The sequence below is a fragment of the Andrena cerasifolii genome, chromosome 9, assembly GCF_050908995.1.
Source record: "Andrena cerasifolii isolate SP2316 chromosome 9, iyAndCera1_principal, whole genome shotgun sequence".
Lineage (NCBI taxonomy): Eukaryota > Metazoa > Arthropoda > Insecta > Hymenoptera > Andrenidae > Andrena > Andrena cerasifolii.
The window spans coordinates 7,019,650-7,036,032 of NC_135126.1; the positions used below are offsets into that span (position 1 = coordinate 7,019,650).

Sequence of the window (16,383 nt, forward strand, 5' to 3'; positions counted from 1 at the left end):
ACCGAAGAAGAGGAGTGCACTGGAGAGGTACGATTGAATGGAACGTTACAGCGATTCTCTTATCGGTGAAATCGGGAGATGAGGTTGTTGCGACGACGACAGGTGTCTGACGGTATCGCTAAGAACGTTAGGTTCAGTCGCACTGTGTACGGTAGTCCGCACCCGACAACGACGTGTCGCCGTCGACTTCGCGGTGATCCCCTGCGCTGCAGCTACTTATTTCGGTGCCGCGCTATCGACACCGGCGTGTTCAAAGATCGACGGTACGTCGCGTCGTACATTACATCGAAATTCGAGTTCCTTCCCCCTTCGGCGTTCACCGGGCCCGTGTTCGCGGGGTCGCACGTGTCGTTCCCATCGAAATATAGAGGGACCGTTATCGCCGCGGATCGTGATACTCGGCGCGAGTGTTCGGCTGACATTGATTAATTAATCGGCGACACTCTCCTTTGTTGTTGGTGCACGGAAGAATAAAGAGGCACCGGTGTGCGTCCGCGAAGCGGTTCAACGATGTCGAGATGATGGTGCGCACCGCGAGCAAGCAGAATGGAAGTTGCCGGCGGAGCGTTAACCGGAAGCACGAGGCTGCCCATCAGCTAACGCCTGCACGGACGCGTCCCGTGGTCGATTTTCGTCGGAATGGCAAATTGAATCGCCCGGCTGGCGGGCTGCAACCCTCGCACTAAGATGGAATGAACGCCAGACTCGAGCGTACAATTTTTTCCCCCTTTGATCGAGGCGAGGTAATTTCACGGAACACCAGTCCCAGAGCAAACTCGCAGCGGTGGCTACGGTTTGTGTTTAACCAGTGACCCATTAAACGATCCACCGATCAATCGGTATGTTGACTCGGCTACAGGCTATCGAATCACGGCAGAACGCTCTGTTTACCCGCGATAATTATTTCTACAGGCACCGTCTACGGATTCTTAAAATAGACCGTTGTCAGGCTTGAATCCGCTCTCATTTGAAGTTGAATATTTACAAACAATCGTGCCCCTTCCTGGGATCCTTTGCCAAATGCTCGACGAACGTTCAGCGCCATCCCCGGCCGATTTCGTTTGACAGAACCGAAGGACCCGTCGCGAGCGGAATGGTCATTATGGACGAGTTGAGCAAGGATCTGCACGAATTCTGGAAGGACTGGGACCTGAATAACCTGACGGAAGCCGAGTACCTGGCCAAGGTGCTCGGGCCAAAGTATTTGCCCATGAAGATGGTGATACCGCTGACGATAGCGTACCTGGTGATATTCGTGACCGGGATCTTCGGTAACGTCACCACGTGCACCGTCATCATTCGAAACCCTTCGATGCAGACCGCCACCAACTACTACTTGTTCAGTCTGGCCATATCCGACCTTACACTACTTATGCTGGGTGAGTGACGATCGCGCCGCGACCGCCCGCGACGCGATATCACGGGCGATATATGCAAAGCCAAATTGACATTATTGGCGTCGTTCGAGTCTTGTTGAATCCTATTTCCCTCGCGACAATTTATAACAATCGACGGAGGAGAACGGAGATCGTAGAACCCGATAGACGCTTAACAGAGATAAGCGGGAACGTGGAGGTATTAATTCGCTTTAAATAGGCACGCGGGGGAATCGACGGCGCAATTAGATTTACGCTCGTGTTCGTGCACGTAATTGAGTAGCTCGTTATTCGGCGGCAACGTTCCCGATCGGGGACAGTGGTATTTTGATAGTCGATAAAAAGCTCGATAACGATAAACCGGGAAAGTGTGGGCGAAAATAACACGATCCGATTTAACGAATTCGTGCTCCCGACAGAGCGAGCGTCATAGGTGCTTGTCAGATGACAAGATTTCGCTGGCAAGGTGATCGTGGTTTAGAATCGCTGCTACGCAATCACGCTCCTCTCGATTGCTCCGTTACAAACGACTGCGCGTGGAGGGAATAGCGCGTAACGGGAGCAAGTGGTTTCGAATCGTTAAGAGAAGAAGGGCTAAGTAGACTCGCGAGCAAATCATGTACAACTGGTGTAGGGTGGCGAGAGAAGAGGCTAGGCCCGGCTCCAGATCGTTTCATCTTTCTTCCTTACATCGAGACCCAAAGATAAGGGCTTTAAATTAATCTTCGCTTCGTGTGTATTGTGTACATTCGCGATTGTTATCTGCACGGTGGGCTGTTTGCCCATCGTAATGTCGTTTTTTATTTGCGTCATTGCGTGAGCTTTTTACAGTGAAACTTGTACATGGGTGCGTTTGTACCTGCCGAAGGTTTAAACGAGTCGAGATTTCCGGCGATTGGGATGTTACTTTGAACCTAAAGCAGATCGTGGACATTCACGTGTTAGCTCACGTTTACGCGAAACACCTGTGCGTTTCTTTTTTATCGAATAATCGAATCGGGAGATCAAGATAGTGGGATAAGAATGGGCGGCCTTGGATGCGGAGCGCGAGATTTCGAGCGTGGGGTATATCTTAATTTCTTTAGGGACAAAGATAAGCTACTGAATGAAGGGCCGCGAGGTGTTTCATCTGGGACACCTGAACGCTAGGTTGTCGAGTGACAATTGAATAAATCGATCAAGGAATAGGAGCGCGCAATTCTATCTGGCATGTGTGCCCGAAGCCAATGGAAACGCGAAAAGAAATCGAACTCACTGTTGCACAATCATCACTTTTCGCAACGCGATGGAAATCGTCGAACGAAACAATCGTCGCTAGATAAGGCCACGGAATGCTTACGCACATTCGGTACGATCAGAAATTTGCGATATCTGTATCAGATATCAATTTTTATAGGCTAATAAACGTTGCTCTATAGATATCGTTTACCGTTACCCCGTGGAAGGACGCGGCACGGCAGCCGAGTTATTTCAGACCGGCAAATATTGGTGCGCACCGTGATATTATGTAGGAATTAATACAATCCCCCGCTGCAGCCGGCTTCGACTTTTGTCGCGAAAACATGTTCCTGCTCGTTGAAATTCGCTTTAATTATATCCCGTCGGACGAACCGTTGGACACGCGTGAATTTTGTCGCCACTCGAGTGGATTGATAGAAGTCGGGCAAGTTCTTAACGGCTGTTCCGCGAGAATTTATAAATAAAGCCCGTAAATTATCGAATCGGTGGCAGTATCGCCGGAGGGGAGAGCCCGGGGGTCGCATCGCCAGAGTCGCAGCCTCTTGTCTCCTTTAACGTCGTCGCGAAATACCGCGACGTCTACGAGCTGATTACCCGCCAGGCTTAAGTCAGTCGTAAATCTACTTTCGGGAAAATGAGCTTGTGTGTCGCGAGGATGGTCGCGGGACTTAGTCAGCGCGCGCCTTGCCGTAGATATCTGACGTCAATTGCACGATCGTCGGGGAACTAAATTACAGATAACGACATGAAAAAGCCGACACTCACCAAGTGTTGCGTTAGCACGGTCGGGACGGAAAGAATCTCGCCGATCGGCAATTACCCGGAGAGATAATTATCCGATGTTTCTCCGACCACTTTCAGGATTACCGAACGAGCTGAGCGTCTTTTGGCAGCAATACCCGTGGGCCCTGGGGGTGGGTCCCTGCAAGGTCAGATCATACGTATCGGAAATGTAAGGAAGCCGTATTTTCTACTCGATTACGAGGGCTGTCGCTCTGAAGAATATTCCTGTCTCAAATGCTGCATCTGCCCGGTAGGTCCTCCTACGTATCGGTCCTCACGATAGTGGCCTTCTCCATGGAAAGATATTTGGCGATTTGTCACCCGCTCCGCGTTTACACGATGAGCGGTCTGAAAAGGCCGATACGTTTCATCCTAGCTGCATGGTCGATTGCACTGATATCCGCGATACCGTTCGCAATCTACACGACCGTGAATTTGGTCGAGTATCCGCCAGGTTAATCAAGCATTTGCCGTTACGGCCTCGCTTAGTAATTAAGCAAGCTACTTAAGAAAGTCACGGGAATATGAATTTCCTTAGGCTCGGGCAATTACTCTGCCGACTCGGCGATCTGCGCGATGCTCCTGCCGTACATGCCGAAGTTCCCTCTTTACGAGCTGAGCTGCATCATATTCTTCTTGATACCGATGCTGGTGATCTTGGTGGTTTACACGAGGATGGGCCTGAGGATCAGGGACAGTACCAGGGAGACACTGAATTCGGTGGTGCAAGGGGCGATCCACGGAGACTCGAAGCAGGCACAATCTCGAAAGTCCGTCATCAGAATGTTGAGTAAGACGTTTCTTACCTTACCTACAGCTTTAATCCGTTCGTTCTTTAAAGCGTAACGCCTGAATCCCAACGGTTCTTCGTTTCAGGCGCCGTGGTTATTCTGTTCTTCATCTGCTGGGCCCCGTTCCACGCTCAGCGGCTGCTTTACGTCTACGCCCAGGAGTCCGACTATTATCCGGACTTGAACGAGTGGCTGTACATTTTGGGCGGGTGCCTCTACTACTTCAGCACCACCGTGAATCCAATTCTGTATAATTTAATGAGCATGAAGTATCGGCGCGCGTTCAAGCAAACGATTTGCTGTAAAACGAGGAGGACGGTCGCGAGGAGTTGGTCCGCCAGGGAGTCGCAGATGTCCGAGAGAAATTCCAGGGTGAAGGCGCAGGACTCAAGCTTCAGGTGTTCCGTAAGGTTGTAACGATTACCTAATTACGAGATTACACCGGGCGCGCTGCGAGAGCAGCTAATTCGAGGGATAATATTCTTCGGCGCATTGGGGACATTTACGTAATTTTTCTGTAGGTACACCATCAGTCAGGCGAAAGAAATGTTTCGCTTCACCGCAAGTCGAGAAAGCGTGGGCAAGGACGGGAACATGAACGATAATGGCCCTCGTAAATCTTACACGCTGAAGAAGGAAGACTCCACGTCCAAACCACTTCTCGATCGAACGCATTCGGTGGCTCAGGAGCAGGCGAACAATAAAAGTTTCCCCGGTAAAGGGAGAACGGAGGAAACCGTGTCTACGGCCAGCAGTATCTTGTGATCCACGTCGAAATGCAAATTTCACGGCGCTCAGACTCGCCCGGCCGTCGATCCTGCGGTTCTTGTAAATAACACTTTTTAATTTAATCGATAGTATTGCTATTTATTTTCTTACGATGCATCGTACACGCGCACCGTGCCTAAGCGAACTTTTAACCGATTTTACTCGATTGGAGGAATCATGCGTTTAATAAAATGTCGCTGCGGTGAACCGTGAATGTTTTAAATTTGTGTGAGTCAATCGGCTGTTAGGCGGCATTCCTCTACGCTCTTCTGAAAATCAATTATTTGCTGCGCGTTACCGTCTCGGAAACTGTTATGGAGTAATATCATTACGTTAAGAAAATTCGAGCTACATGAAGAGTATAGGAAATTTCCTGGTTGGATACAGCTGGAAGTAAAAGCAAGGCGTGCAAGAGCACGGCTTTCATAAAAGGGGTATATGAAATACACGAGGGAGATTATTAATTTGTGTTATTGAAATTTGTATTCATTTCTGCGCATTGGAGGGAGGATATATAAAGATCACGCGTTTTATAAGTCTTTTAGACCGGAGACGCTATTAGAGAGAGGTTTTCTGTGTCAAAGCGTGCGAATATCGTTATCTACACTCGCCCAAGGTGTAACGAAACACTTTGAGGAAACTATTTCCTGTATTTTTAGCAGCCCCGGGAAGTTTCCTTTGCGTTATAAATATCCCATTGAACGACTCTTGCCTAGGAACGGATAATTGTATTCTAAAACAAAAGCGTACAACTTTAGCTCTTTTGCGTGTTGATTCAGCGTGCCAAGACAATATTGAAATCGTCACTGTCTTACGCCTGCTGATTGGAATTTCTATATCAAAGGCAATTGAGGGAGCTCTCGCAATTCGCTCCATATTCGGAATAACTGCAGCGAATATAACTAAAATTGCGCGAGAACGCACAGGTGACCGTGACAGGTGTGTTAAAAAAAAAATGGCACGCTTAAAATGAAACTTTCGCAGAATTTTTCTATTGAGAAGTAGATTGTAATTGCTTGTTGTCGACATTCAAGCTTCGATTCGCACTGACTTCGAAGTTCGTAATGAGCACGGCTGCAGAATGGCTGGTAAAGTCAAGTTTTTAGCAGCAGCTGAAGTTTCTTGGAGTTTGAAACTGCTCGGCGATGAAAGAATTACCAATTCCGCGATAATTGCTACGTGAAACAAACGAATGCACGTTGGCACTTTTTTATCCGACTTGTCAAAATGTATAGTGTAACCTAAACCGAAGCTTCTCCCCAACATACGCTCAAGATGTTGCATTATCCGCGAAAGAATGTTAGAGAAAGTGCCTGAAGGACGTGAGAATGGTGGTGCTCGTTATTTTAAGATGGTTGAATCGTCTCGCAAGACTTACCATCCTCGCGGTGATGGAGTCTCTCTGTTCGATCTACCACTGCGTTCTGCTGGCGGTTTTCGCTCAATTAACGGAAGGAAAATCATTGCAATGGGTAATATCTTTATCTTGAGTAACGGTAATGGCGTCGGGCTTATTTGTGTCCTTTAGATTGCGCGGTCCCATTGATTCTCCTCTTTCCTTTTCAGGCGCCGCGTTTTCTAATCCAATGCCTATCGCCTAAAAGCTTCCTTGTAGACTGAATAAGGACAAAAACGAAGAAACGCGACGCTATTATGTCGGTAGCCGGCGGGAAGGCGTCGAAGGTAAATCGTGAAATATGCGTGACGCAAAGGGAGGATGTTGTTTGAGTCCTGAGTTTCCGTTTTTGTCCACGTTCATTCGTCGTGCGTTCTTAGTAGCGACAGAAACTGACGAGTAGCCTAGTAACGTTGCCCCAGCGGGCTTACTTTCCGCTTGTACCCAGAATGCCAAATGCTTTTCAGTTCTTTCTCTACGTTTTCGCTCTTGGCACGGTCATTTTAATCCTGGACTCATACACCGAGCCAATGGAACTTCCTTACAAATACGAAGAGGATTTTACGCTCTGCCATTACCATCAGACGCATATGCCGAGGCAAGCAATCGAGATGGCATTGTACAGCCGCGGCGAACAAGGCGGATATCTATTACAGAAATCCTTGACCCATCGACCGGGAGAGCGTGTGGTACACTTCTTGCTTCGCAGTGGATCGAGCACGGCCGATGAAGCCCCGAAAATTTCGACCCAGCGATTATTACGAGCATAACTGTGTCGCCGCGAGAGAGGAGAGAGAGGCGAGCCCGATGATGGACCGCTGTAGATACACCCATTCGTGGGGGATTCTTTTGTAATGAGGTGAATATGCAAATGAATGCAAATCAGAGTCGGAAACGAATGCACCAAACAAAAGGCGGAAGAAGATTCGTGAATGATCGCGCGTCAGGATAAGAATTCTTGAGCAGAAGACGGGGTGAAGAAAGGACTCGGAATAGGGAGTTCTTGATTAAACTGACGACAATTGCCGCGACCTAAATTGGTCCCTTTAATTAGCAAAGAAATTGTATTCCACGAACAATGAATCAAACTATAAATCTTCCAAACTTGCGGTCCGCCCGGAGGAATTTAAATAAGGGCCGAGATTGATCCATTCTCCCACGATGAATGTTACGAAAAGCGATTTGTAAGCGAGTTCAATTTGTCGTTAGAGAAGTTTTCGAGGCTTTATATGGCCCGGACGAATCCCCGAAGTATTGTTTTCAAATTGTATCTGGCCGTAATTGCATGGGCTTCGCGTAACTCGGGAGCATCCCTGCTTACTGCAACGCGAAGTTTTAATAACGGCGACAGTGTCCCGCTCATAACCGACTCGAAATTGAATTTTCTCATTCAGTACCTAATTAGACTTCCAGCAACCCGTGTCGCGTGATTTCCAGAAAAATAAAGAGACTTGAAACACGAGAACCGATTGTGTCACATAAGGGGTTAAAGAGTAATACTCGAGGAAAGACCAACAAAGTAGTACCGATTCTGCTCTGTTGTGCTTTTGACGCGGAACGATGGAAGCATTAAATCACCGGCGCTGCCTTCGCCGCCCCGTAAGCATGGACAAATGAAAGAAGGGAAAGTTTCAGAGACACGAACCGCCGCGGCATCGGGTGCGAATTAACGAGTCCCAATAACTTACCCTCGCGCTGGAAATTTCAATTTTTCACGGGGTCGGAATCTCGTTTAATTTCACTCCGCCCCTGGACGCAGGCACGTTGAAGAAGTCTCGGGGCCGAGTTAATCAGGGGCCCCAGCTTCGAAGTTATGCGTATTTCGGCAGATTCCCCTCGTAATCAGCCGGATGAAGTTGCCGTTTAAACGCTTCGAACCGTTCCGCTTCGCGAGGTGCGCACGTCTTTATTGGTCGCGTTACGGCGAGTTTCGTGGAGGGTCAGGGGGTTAAAGTTGAGGGTTGGATGCGTAGCGCATGGGCGCGTGGTGTGAAGGTGAAAGGCAGCGTACTCGGGAGACCGTCACTTGCCCGCGGTCTTCCAAGTGGAGCACTTTTCGGTTTCCCACCCACCTCTGGCATATATACATAGAATTAACATCCGTACGCGTGGTCAGGTGACGTTTCTGGCTCGAAGCTCCACGCTTCTCTCTGCCGCGAGACTTTCCAACATTGACTTGATCCCTCCGAAAGACAGCAACGTATAGACTGCGGTAGAAAGGATGAAGGAACTTTGGCCGATTATGCTTTCGATCGTTGCAAGCGTCGCGATATCGATGGAAGGAGAGTCGCGAGTCGGATACGTTCGGTGTACCGTACTGAATGATTTCTTCAAATAATAAAAGCATCGGGACGGCGGGCATGGTTGTTGGTTCGAAAGTGACGGCAAACACTTGTTGTGTGACTTGAGAGGTGCCGAGGATTCGGTGATAGACATTCGTTCACGACCGGTGGTTGAGACTCGGGAATGATGAATGCTTCGGATGAGTCGATATATTTGGAGGATGAATTGGGCCCTAAGTACTTGCCCTTAGCGCAGCTGTTGCCTATCACCGTAGTGTACGTTGTTATCTTTGTGACCGGTATCGTTGGGAACGTGGCCACCTGCATCGTCATCAAGAGGAACCCGAGCATGCAGACAACAACGAACTATTACTTGTTCAATCTGGCAGTGTCCGACCTGTTGTTCTTGATATTTGGTAAGTCTGCACGCGCTCGCTATTACCATTCTACTTTGCCGTGCAACCCTGTCGGCCGCAGTATGCGGCACTTCTTATCGCAGCTCCAAATACAATAGGTTCGTTTAGAACGGCGTTGCATACCGATGCTTCATTTAAAATCGATAACCAACCGGCGTGCTGAATAGCCACGTGCGTTTCTTTGCCTTCGAAACGGTCTTTAGTGAAAAATCCTCAGCCATTAATCACAACCCCCGCGTTCGTGCTTCTTCGGGGAACCTTACTGGCATCAATATCCGTCAATTTCTTCCCCAGACTTCACTTTCTTCTGACACGCGGCAATCGTTACACTCGCGGGACTGGTCGCTGGGAAACCATTCAAATTCCATCGAACAGAACGAAATGGAAGGAACAGTGGATGCAGAGTTTTGTCTGCAGGCATGGCTGTATGCATGCCCCGCGTTTCTTTTCCCGAGCGAGTGATGCCTGCATATTTCTTTCCTGCTGAAAATACAATGCAATCTGCTACTCGAGGTACCTCTGGAGCCACAGAATACAAGTGGGTTTCCACTTTCCAGGGTATTTCGTAGGTTTATCGTTCGCGCGTCTGAGAAGGAGGATACATGTTTCAGGGAGCATGCAACTGTAACTCGGCTCCCATGCGAATTCTTCGGCCGATTTAAACGAAAGCCAATGATTTACACTCGACGCTGGTGCAGCTTGGCGCGCGCGCTGATAACGTATCGAATCACGTTCGGGATTAATTAATCAGCAGTGAGGCGGGGACCTGGTACACCGCGAGTATCTGAAGATTCTAAAGCGACGCGTTTGATAGTGGCAAGTCGTTGGAGTACACACTTAGGGGATCCCGGAACTGTCTGCTCGCACGTCGCATTCCCTTCCTCGGTTTACGCCCCGGTGCATCTTGGCGCACGGCGAGCGTAAAAATTGATACCGGAGGATGGAGCAGTGACAGGGGTGTAATATTTCGCGTGGGCTCGCAATTTGCATGCCTGAGCGGCGCGCAAACGCGATTGCTCTTCGAATGGCGAACGCTTTAATAATTTCTGTACGTATCGATACTGGTGGATTGCGCGGTGAAGCGATAGACGTTTGGGAGGGGGCGTAGATAAGAGAGCTGGGGCGACAAATTTATTCTGCTGTCCATCTTCCACAGGGTGGTTTACTCGCGCAGCTCGACGTTGATTTTATCAGTGCACACCGTCGGGGAAGAAATCGATGGATAAGTGTTGTTTAGCCTTTCGAAAGTTCGCGCAAGGTTGCCACTTGTCGAGCAATTTTCGTAGGGTCGTCACGTATCGGACGTTAATTGCCAACTAATGGCGTGTCCGCTGTTCCTTGGCTTAACGAAGGGCTTTGCTCTACTCGTTACGATTTCATTTGTATCGGGCGTTGGATCGCGACACCGATGAATGGAATTGTTTGCATCGAAAATAGCCGCACAGGTGTATTATACTCGCTGATTCTGCCTTTTTGTTCCAGGCTCATCTGTTCTCTAATTGCCTCGGATGCAACACCTTCGTTCCAAGTGTCGTAGCGATTTGATTCGATGGAGCTTGAATGAAATTTGATAGAGGAGGGTGTCTCCCCGCTTCCCAAGTCACGCGGAATGATGCGCACTCTTTCTTCCGCTCCCCCGTTTGCATTATCGAGTCATTTCCTCCAAGCGCGCACTCCTCTCCGCTTTCAAGTTATGGAAATCTCGGTTAATTGTAAATAGGTCGATTGCAAAGGGAAATTGGACGAATAAATTCTATGGAAATGGCATTCTCTGTAACGATGCTGTAATTGTTTTATCCCCGCGCAGCGCGCCAATTTCAAAGCAAGCTATGCGATTGAATGAAAAATAAAAAAAATAGGAGGTTTCCACGGTCCGTGGGTCTTTATCGTGCGCGACATCGAAGGGAAATATTTATGCCACATCGCGCTCTATCGTTTTTCCAATATATTATTCTTATCGGCGACGATTCCAATTTTATGTACGACAACGCTTTCTCCGGGCAGCTTCGCCACTCACGATCCATCCACGTACGGTTATTTATTTCATCACCGTGGGAAATAACGTTCGATGCTATGAATCTGTGCTTCTTCGTTTGCCACTGAAAAATATCATACGCTTCCCATGAACGTGTCGTATGCCTGTCCTAACACGAAGCTCGCGTTTCTGAGCGCATTTTTTAAATTATAATCTATTTCTTCGCACGAGCTTCGCAGCATCGCTACGAAGGGTACACCGTACTGTCGTAGGTACATAACTGAAGAGTCCTTGTAGAAGCACTGCAAGTGTTAAAAATCAAATTTTTGAGGAGAGAGAAAAAACTTCCCCGACTTTAAATTATTTACGAAATTTCATTGGTTTTGATTGCTAAATATCCTTAAGTATACAACAACCCAAATGCATCACAAAATTTTCTATTGTCTGCATTAATATAGTCGAAATTCATGAGAAGAAGAATTGTATTTGTAGAAAACCAAATGTGCCATTCATTTAAATTTGCAAGCACTGAGGTGCCAATCCTATTTGGCTCTTACATCGTTTTCCACAGAAGTGGCGTTGGACATACCAGCGGTACCATCTTTTAGCACCATTGATGCCTTATTTACAAAGAGAAATTGCATTAAAAATTTATACTATATCAGTTACAATGCATTCTACAATGTGTCTCTTGAAGCTGCTGAAGCGAACATGCTTTGCAATAATAACAATGGGATGGCGAGAAATTTACTGGCCAAGTAAACAGCTCCGGATACTGGTTATCGATGCAATTGTACTAAGAAAATACCTCGGTGCAATCGTAAACGAGCAGCGCTCGTGTTCCCCTTTGTACGTTCCATCGAGCGCGGTTCACTGTACCTACTCTTCGTTGCGTTAAATCGTCTAGACAAGAAGAGCTGGGAATTGATGCGTCAGTCCCTGTGCAGTGTGTTTAATGCTTTTAACGTCGCGCCTTCTTACTTTCACCCTGTCGTCCGCGCTCCGTTGAAATGGCCACGCGAGCGTGCCTTCAGCTCCCCTTCAGAGAAGCATGCGAAAGCTTTGCCATTCTTGTTTCCAGGCTTGCCCAGCGAGCTGAGCGAGTTTTGGCAGCAGTACCCATGGAGACTGGGGTCGTTCATGTGCAAGTTACGAGCGTACGTCTCTGAAACGTGAGTGGTCACGACGATACTGTAGAAAGACTCTCCTCCGTGGTTTGAAAGCACAATCGCGCCTTAACGAAATCGTATTGCTGCCCCTTTCGAAGGAGCACCTATGTGTCGGTGCTGACGATAACGGCGTTCTCGTTGGAGAGGTATTTAGCGATCTGCCATCCGTTCCGTCGCTACTCGAATGGAATGAAGCGCCCTGTACGCTTTATCCTGCTCTCGTGGCTGGTGGCGTTCGGCTGTTCGGTGCCATTCTACGTCTACATGAACGTCAATTACATCGAGTACCCAGCAGGTGAGCCTGCGTCTAATACCTACGGTAAATTTCAGCGCGCCGTGGCTTTCGTGGGGCTCGTGCTCGGCTTAATGTTACTTCGGTGCTTAATTAGAGAAAGACCAACAGCGGTAAATATCGCCCCCGTCTCGCAGGTCAGTCGGAGCATATTTGCCCGATTAATGCTCCGAGAAGCGAATGCCGAGTGTGCCGATTCATTCCGTTGCGCCGCGTTACTTAGGAACTTGCATATCCCATTAGGAGTTGCCACGGCTAGATATTTAAACAACAGTCCGGGGGGGCGAAGCCGTATTCCACAGGTTAAGCGTATCGAGCAAACTTCCCGCTCGCGTTACAAAACAAATTTGATCAACACAATCTCACGGTAACGCTGCCGTGGATGCGCGCAAGTGAAAATTATATAAATTACAGTTCGTCGACGGGCTCGCGAGTTGGGAAACAGGGCTCGCGATGCATTTGCAATGCGCTCGCGACGCTGAGATCCAGGGAGCGTCGATGGGATGAACGCGAGCAGGAGGTCGGGCGATAAAAGCGTTTTTCGACGCTCGATGAACGGGCTCGAACGTTAAGTAGTCTGGAAACGTTCCTCTTTGCGCGTCGATCCTCCTATTCGCGCGGTGGACGCGCCATGCTCCTCCGTATCGGCTTATTTCCCCGGGACATTGTCGTTTCGTTTTTATTTGCAGGATCGGGACGGTACTCGAGCGAGTCTGCGATCTGCGCGATGCTGTCGGACAGTATGCCAGAGTTCCCTCTGTACGAAGTTAGCTGTACGGTCTTCTTCCTCCTGCCGATGGTGTTTATAGCGGTGCTTTACGTGCGAATGGGGCTGCGAATACAAAGCAGCACCCTCGAGCACAACGTTGAGGGATCCGTCCACGGGGAGACCAGCCAAGCCCAGTCACGGAAAATCATTCGGATGCTCAGTAAATGTCCAACCTTCGCTAAGTCTCACTTCCTCTCAGCTTTCTGCTCCTCCCGATTCTCGGTATTATTATACATCGCGATACGTCCGTCCGCGTGGATGGTGTATTACAAGCGGACGTGTTCAGAAATTGACGAGGAGACTGGCGCGAGACAGCAGAGCGTCGTGCCGCGGGATATAATTTTATAGAAATAATCTTCACCTAGTCGATAGACACGTGACAACCAACAGCATCTGCATTCACCTGCGAAAACGTCACACGGGCATCGTGATCTATTCCTCGGCGGTAATCCTTCTCAGCCATTTACGCGTACAGAGTCAATTTACATTCTTCAATTCGATCCTCCTTCGTCCCCTCGATCCATCCCCTATTATCTCGCGTTAATTCGGCCCAGGTGGCTCGCGATTACCGCGGACCAATCCAGATTCATTTTCGTGACGAAATTCGTTAAACTCCGCCGCCGGCTATCGAGATACAGCGGTCGCAGGAAGTAATTATTCGAGCGATCAATCGTAGGGGTGGATTGCTGTTTGAGTTTTAAATGTAAACGGATGAGGGCGAGTGTTTGCCGTGCGCCAATCTGGGACGTAAAATTTCGCCATGGTGTTTATTTGCTTAAAAAATCCTCCCGCCATACATCGATATTTATTTGCAATCGGCCCGTTTGCTTTATGGAATATCTACGTTTTATGCATGTCACGTGTCAAATTTGAAAAGGTCGCAGCCAAAATTAACGCTTCGTCACGTTGCATCCGACACCGTTGTTATTTCAGTTGTCTAAACGTATGAGCGATCTGTGCCTTTTTGGGGCCGTGGCAGCCTGTGATAAAGGTATTTGTCGCGTGGCGTCGTTTCATTACGGCGTATTTCGGTAGATGTATGCGTGCTAATGACACCGTGGGCGAGAGAGGGGAAAGAGAAAATCGGGGGACTTGGCTCCACAGGTGCGGTGGTGATAACATTTTTCATCTGCTGGGTGCCGTTCCACGCTCAGCGGCTCTTGTACGTGCATCAAGTCTCGACGTTCCGCGACATAAACCAATGGCTGTACCCACTCGCTGGCAGCCTCTACTACTTCAGCACCACCGTAAATCCTATCTTATACAACGTGATGAGCGTGAAATACCGGAACGCTTTTAAGGAAACGCTGTGCCGATCGCCCAGCAGCCTTCCCATCGCGAGGGTTGATCTTAGCAGCATGAGCGAGTCGAGCATGTTCTACGGACCTGGATCCAGGAGAGGGTCCCAGGTGCTTCGAGGCCGGAGCATCAAGTAAGCTAAAATGATTGCTAATTTGCCTAGCGTTCAGGAGCATCCCCCTTCTCGAGTTCCTCTCCCTCCTTTTCCATCGATTCGTGTCCACTCTAAATGTTCCGTTAATTCTACCACCCCCAAGCGACGAAAGCTTCTCGCGCAGGTGAGGGCCTAGAAATAAATTCACGTTACGGGATGCTTTTAATTTCTGGTCACAGATGCAACTCGTCCGACCGAACGGGAAACGTTTCACGCGCGACGTGTCAATTGCAATCCCAAACGAGCCCGAACGAACCCAGCAAAACAACGAAACTTCGCGTCGCAGAGCCGAGCGATTCGCCCACAGGCGATCCAACTGTCGACAAGATCACCGCTAAGTCTTTGCTGGCAGCGCCGAATAATGGAAGGAAGAGGTACCAGACGTCCGGCAGGGACGAAGCTTTCTGGAACGAGACGTGCATCTGATCTCCGATCCAATCATTGATCAGGGATTAATAATATAGTAAACGTGTCTGTGGTCGTTAAAAGTCGTGGTTCAGAGAAGCGAGTGAAACAGCCGCGTACAATGGAGAGTTAATCTGTTCGATACCTTCGAAGCAGAAACCCAGAAGCTACCGACTGCACGGTATTATCTCGAAAGCGCCGTACGCTGTAAACCGTTAAGATACTGACTTTCCCTTCGAGCGGAACAGGCTTCCATCCCCGACTTATCCTATCGAGAGAATGTCTTTGTGTCGCGAAGTTCTTACATGGTCTAGGTTCTTAAACGGAGAACCACGCTTTACACGCGTGCCAGGATCGATCAAGGATACGAGCGTTTCGAATACAGAGTACGTGGCCCCTTGTAGCAAATCGTGTCACAAGTTAGATAACTAGGTGCCGCGTTAATATGCTAATGAACGATACTGAACTTTTCATTGTTCTCTGCTTTGAACAGGAATTGGAAAAGCATCGTGGCGAATTCCAGCGGCGTTGCGCTGCCAGGAAGAACCGCTTCTCGAACGGTGCAACTATCGGCAGGCTATTAATTTAGGGACGTAGAATGTATTCGCGATATGTATCTAATGCAGTGGCGGATTCAGAGGAGGGGAGGCGGGGGGCGCGCGCCGCTCCCTGAAGGGAAAAATACTTATTTTAATTTGCAAAATACTTATTTTAATTTGCAAAATACTTATTTTAACTTAGCAATATGAGAGAAAATATGATAAATTGATATAAAAAAAACACACGTTTTCATTTAGCAGGAAAATATTATCGGGAAAGGTCCTGGTTTATTTCTCAGACCTACGCCCCCCAACCCACCTCAAGATAATTCTGGATTCGCCCCTGCGCCCCTCAACCGAAAATCCCAAAACCACCCCTGATCTAATGGGAAATTCTGTGGATTCTATGGAATCACGAGATCTCGGCTTCGACGATCATAGATACTCTCTGATCCGTGCACTATCGTTCACTATTATCGATATACTGACTGTGAATATATTAACCGCGGCCTCGTGTAAATACAACCCTTTAGATTGTAAAGTGTAGCGTCGAGCGTGTAACAATGTATATGCTGGTACAATTAAATGTTGCTTTATATTACAATAAAATTGAAGAGTTTGAATTTATGGTGATCCCCAAGCTCCGCCCGATTTCCGTGTAACCCAGTTTCCACTCTCCTTTGGCTCGTTTTAATAGCGACCACCCTCTAAATCCTAAATCGATTAGAAA

At 48.4% G+C, this 16,383-nt stretch overlaps 2 protein-coding genes across 4 annotated transcripts; both read left to right on the forward strand.

Annotated features, from left to right (window-relative positions):
* Positions 1–266: 266 nt before the first annotated feature.
* On the forward strand, positions 267–5,180 carry LOC143373368 (neuropeptides capa receptor). Of its 2 annotated transcripts, none has more exons than XM_076820575.1 (7): positions 267–839; positions 913–1,379; positions 3,477–3,567; positions 3,653–3,852; positions 3,937–4,188; positions 4,275–4,599; positions 4,723–5,180. In XM_076820575.1, exons 2-7 carry the CDS (start codon positions 1,094–1,096, stop codon positions 4,952–4,954), a joined length of 1,386 nt encoding a protein of 461 aa, XP_076676690.1. In that variant the 5' UTR covers positions 267–839; positions 913–1,093; the 3' UTR covers positions 4,955–5,180. The 2 variants fall into 2 exon arrangements, with proteins under 2 accessions (XP_076676690.1, XP_076676689.1); XM_076820574.1 differs by having other exon boundaries at positions 268–839; positions 4,711–5,180.
* Positions 5,181–5,556: 376 nt separating this feature from the next.
* LOC143373369 (neuropeptides capa receptor) lies at positions 5,557–15,739 on the forward strand. 2 transcript variants are annotated; one of them, XR_013086452.1, is made up of 7 exons: positions 5,557–9,051; positions 12,108–12,198; positions 12,294–12,490; positions 13,177–13,416; positions 14,361–14,688; positions 14,889–15,500; positions 15,608–15,718. XR_013086452.1 is itself a non-coding variant. In XM_076820576.1 (6 exons), the coding sequence occupies exons 1-6, from the start codon at positions 8,820–8,822 to the stop codon at positions 15,133–15,135; spliced, it is 1,335 nt and encodes a 444-aa protein (XP_076676691.1). In that variant the 5' UTR covers positions 5,557–8,819; the 3' UTR covers positions 15,136–15,739. The 2 variants fall into 2 exon arrangements, 1 of the variants encoding a protein (XP_076676691.1); XM_076820576.1 differs by having other exon boundaries at positions 14,889–15,739.
* The last annotated feature ends 644 nt before the right edge of the window (positions 15,740–16,383 follow it).

Coding starts and splice junctions, on each gene's coding strand:
- LOC143373368 (XM_076820574.1), top strand. CDS start 1,094: ATGGTCATTATGGACGAGTTGAGCAAGGATCTGCACGAATTCTGGAAG. Junction 3,853..3,936: donor TTTGGTCGAGTATCCGCCAG/GTTAATCAAGCA, acceptor GAATTTCCTTAG/GCTCGGGCAATTACTCTGCC. Junction 4,600..4,710: donor AGCTTCAGGTGTTCCGTAAG/GTTGTAACGATT, acceptor ATTTTTCTGTAG/GTACACCATCAGTCAGGCGA.
- LOC143373369 (XM_076820576.1), top strand. CDS start 8,820: ATGATGAATGCTTCGGATGAGTCGATATATTTGGAGGATGAATTGGGC. Junction 12,491..13,176: donor TTACATCGAGTACCCAGCAG/GTGAGCCTGCGT, acceptor TTTTATTTGCAG/GATCGGGACGGTACTCGAGC. Junction 14,689..14,888: donor CTTCGAGGCCGGAGCATCAA/GTAAGCTAAAAT, acceptor TTCTGGTCACAG/ATGCAACTCGTCCGACCGAA.